The sequence below is a fragment of the Stegastes partitus genome, unplaced genomic scaffold (assembly GCF_000690725.1).
Source record: "Stegastes partitus isolate 25-593 unplaced genomic scaffold, Stegastes_partitus-1.0.2 Scaffold518, whole genome shotgun sequence".
Classification (NCBI taxonomy): Eukaryota; Metazoa; Chordata; class Actinopteri; family Pomacentridae; genus Stegastes; species Stegastes partitus.
Window position 1 is genome coordinate 182,917 of NW_007578249.1, and position 3,578 is coordinate 186,494.

General features: G+C 40.6%; 1 protein-coding gene across 1 annotated transcript in view; it reads left to right on the forward strand.

Moving 5' to 3' along the window:
• Window positions 1-1,343: 1,343 nt before the first annotated feature.
• Window positions 1,344-3,578, forward strand: part of LOC103361627 (multidrug and toxin extrusion protein 1-like) — a 12,674-nt gene continuing 10,439 nt past the window's right edge. Inside the window, exons 1-5 of the mRNA XM_008287759.1 lie at window positions 1,344-1,619; window positions 2,897-2,998; window positions 3,075-3,143; window positions 3,214-3,362; window positions 3,458-3,500. Of these exons, the coding sequence (XP_008285981.1) occupies window positions 1,437-1,619; window positions 2,897-2,998; window positions 3,075-3,143; window positions 3,214-3,362; window positions 3,458-3,500 (546 nt within the window). The 5' untranslated portion in view covers window positions 1,344-1,436. The remainder of the gene's footprint in view (window positions 1,620-2,896; window positions 2,999-3,074; window positions 3,144-3,213; window positions 3,363-3,457; window positions 3,501-3,578) is intronic.

Genomic DNA, 3,578 nt, shown 5'->3' on the forward strand with positions numbered 1-3,578 from the left:
AAGGATCCACTGCAAATGTCTTTAATATAATTATTGACCACGTCTTCCTCTGGAGCCACTTAATGAGACTCATCAGCGCACAATGAAGTCGGCGTGTTTTCATTTCTGCTCATGTTTATGTTCACAGTAGAGTGATTATGATGATGTGCAGACGTTGTGTGTAATGAATTAACACACAATCAAAGCTGTTGCTTTGCTGCCATGTTCTCATCAGTCAACAGCCAATAACCCACGAGGACGTTGTTGGAAATATCTGCAACTAAAGACAAAATATTTCTCAGAATATCTGTGCTGCGGCTCCAGATTGTGTTCAGGTGCATCTCGTTTGATTTAATTATCTTTGAAACATGTTCAGGACTGAGCTGGAGTTCACCTGTGGAAGGAGGAATGAACTGAACAGAATCTAGAAACACACCTGTGCATGAGAGGCTGTACGGTCTGTCTGTAGATTTGTGATAAAACTACGTTGAGTCATAGATTGTTTATTGAACCACTTCTGGCCTGAGAAGCTGTGAAATCCAACAGATCGTCTTTAACTCAAGAACCTTCAGACATTAAGCAACAAACACGCTGAATTTCTGACATTTATTTTGTTTTTCTTCTGAGTCAAATTCAAGACACGTCTGAAGAATCATCAGACGCCCAACAGTCTGAAGCCACAGCAAAGAGTTTGACTGTTTCTGTACATGAGAGGTTTTAGTTTTCAACACGTTTTCACTTTGGAAATCCCAAATGCTTTCATTTTTTAAATTAAATCTGCAACACAGTAAAGTATGCAAATATTTATTATAGCTCGTAGTTCTTATTACATTAATATCATTTTGGATTTTTGATGTGCTGAAATATTTATCTGACTTTTACGCTCTTTAAAATATTCTAATATTAGAATAATTATAATTCATTTAAGGAAAGAAATGAAGCATTGGACCGTTTTTCGTGATCAGTACATTTAATTGAATTTCTAAGTTATTACCATCATAAATCTCAGCAGCCATAATTACATATTTCAGCAAATATTATGAGTAAATCTATGTAGACATTAGTAAAATGTGGTTCTACATTTGATTATTGATTAATTCTGATGTTTGACTTGTAAAAATTTAATAGTGTATTTATTCCAAAGGAGGATTTTCTAGAGCATTGTGGAAATAGAGAATGTAATTATGAAAATGTGAAATTAAGAAGTAAAAAAAAAAACCTTGGATAAAACACGGAGCGTGTTCTCCGCCGTAATCACTTCCTGACTACAAATTTACGTCATCACACTCCGTTTCGGTTGAAGCGCGAGGACAGCTGGATGAGCGTGGCTCCGCAGAACTCCTGACACAGGTGGTGTCAGGTGTGTTCTGGACTTCCTGGAGCTGCAGAGGACGCTTCGTTGCCAGAAATGAAGGGTTCGGTTCTGGGACTCGGTTCTACTTGAAGCTCCTCCGGTCATGGATCGACCCGCGCCGGCCGCGAAATGTTCCGTTAACGGAGAGAACGGAGGCTCGACCGGAGCTGCTGCTGCCCGGAGCTCCGGTGGAACCTGCGGCTTCTGTCTGAGCAGAGTCCGAGCTGTGATCCCGCAGAACCACCTCGACGAGCTGCTGCAGCTGGTCCGGCTGGCGGGACCGGTGGTGAGCCGCAGCGTCCCTCCTCGGGCTGCACAGCCGCACGTTTCCTCACCATACAGCCCGAGATCGTTTGTGTTTCGGAAAATTAAGTTCGCCGAATTAGCTGTTAACTGATCATCTGTGTTGTTCACCATCACATGTTCTGATTATTGTTACTGAGCTGCGCTGACACTGAAATTATCCTAAAATCTGCTGATTTTAAAGCGAAGTTCTGAACCGTGAACGTTTCCGTTAAATACCAAATCAGAGAAAAAGGGGAAACGCGCCCATTTCTGTGTTTGGGATTAAAACAAACCATTAGAAAATAAAAAACAAGAATTTTATGAATGGACTCATTTGTTATGATAAAAGACATTGGACACATTTAAATATATAAAATCAAATAAAATCTAGCTTTTGATTTAAAAAGGCAGATTTTATTTTCTTTTTAGTTTGTATTTTTTATGGTTTAAAACAGAAAAACAAACAAACAAAAAAGGCAATTTTTGGGGTTGTTGTTGGTTTAAAACAAGAAAAACAGGAAATAGGGCTCCATTTTTGTTTTTTTCATTTATAGTTTAAAATAATTTTTTTAATGTTTTGTTTCTTTTGTGGTTTAAAACACAACAAAGAAAAAATGTCTCTTTTTGTAGTTAAAATAAATACTTAAATACTTTTTTTCCTTTTTTTTTTAAATTAAAAGGGGGTCAATTTTCACTATTTTTTGTTTGTGGTTTAAAACACAAAATCTATGTTTTTAAAACGGCCCCATTTTCTAGTTTCATCATTTCTGGTTTAAAATGACAAAATAAGCAAAATGGATTATTTCCTGTTTGTTTGTTTTTTTATGCTTTAAAACAGAAAATTGACAAAAGGGAGCATTTTTTTATTATTATTTTTGTTGTTTGTGGTTTAATTCGAAACAACAAAATAGGCCTCTTGTTTGTTTTTAGTTTAAAACAAAAGAACAATAAACGTGGTGTGCTTTTTGCTATCAGACAGGAAAACAGGTGATGTGTTAATAAAAACTTTTTATTTAATCAAGTCCAGTCCAAGGATGTCTGCTATTAAATGTGATGAATGTTCCTCTTTTACATGATAAATAATGTGCAACACATCTGAAGTTACAGAAACCTGGAGACACCAGGGCTGCATGTGTTTCTTTTTTATACTTTATGTACATTTTGTGCTGAATCACTTTGTCCAGCAGCTAAATGACAACAAGGTGTGTGTTTGGCCTTCGATGTGTTCCTCTTGTGTGTGTTTTTGTGTTGACATCCAGACGGTGTTTGTGTTCTCAGGTCATCTCCCAGCTCATGGTCTTCATGGTCAGCGTGGTCAGCATGGTGTTCTGTGGTCATCTGGGGAAAACCGAGCTGGCCGGAGTTTCTCTGGCGGCGGCGGTGAGGAGGAGAAGATTCATTCTGCCTCTGCCGTCTCTCTCACACTTTCATCATTCTTGTAAACGTCGTGTTGCAGGTGGTGAACGTCACCGGCATTTCCATCGGCACCGGGCTGTCGGCGGCGTGTGACACGCTCATGTCCCAGGTAGGCCAGCGTTTCTTCTTCTCCTGTCAGGGTCGCTTTCTCGGCCTCCACTCACCATCTTATCCTACAGACGTATGGGAGCGGAAACCTGAAGCGAGTCGGCGTGATCCTCCAGAGGGGGATCCTGATCCTGCTGCTGGCCTGCTTCCCCTGCTGGGCCGTCCTCATCAACACCGAGCCTCTGCTGCTGGCCGCCAGGCAGACTCCAGAGGTCGCCAGGTCAGTGTGAGCCCCCCTCGGTTCTGTGTACCTTTAACGTTCAGTAATAAACGCTGTATTCAGTCTTTTTCATGCTTCGTTGTTCCTGCGTGAAGCCTCTCCCAGCTGTACGTCAAGATCTTCATGCCTGCTGTCCCGGTGAGTCCGTTTGTCCTCAACCTGATCAGCCACAGCTTTAAAGTCAGCTGATAGTGTCTCAGTCTGACTCGATGCCAG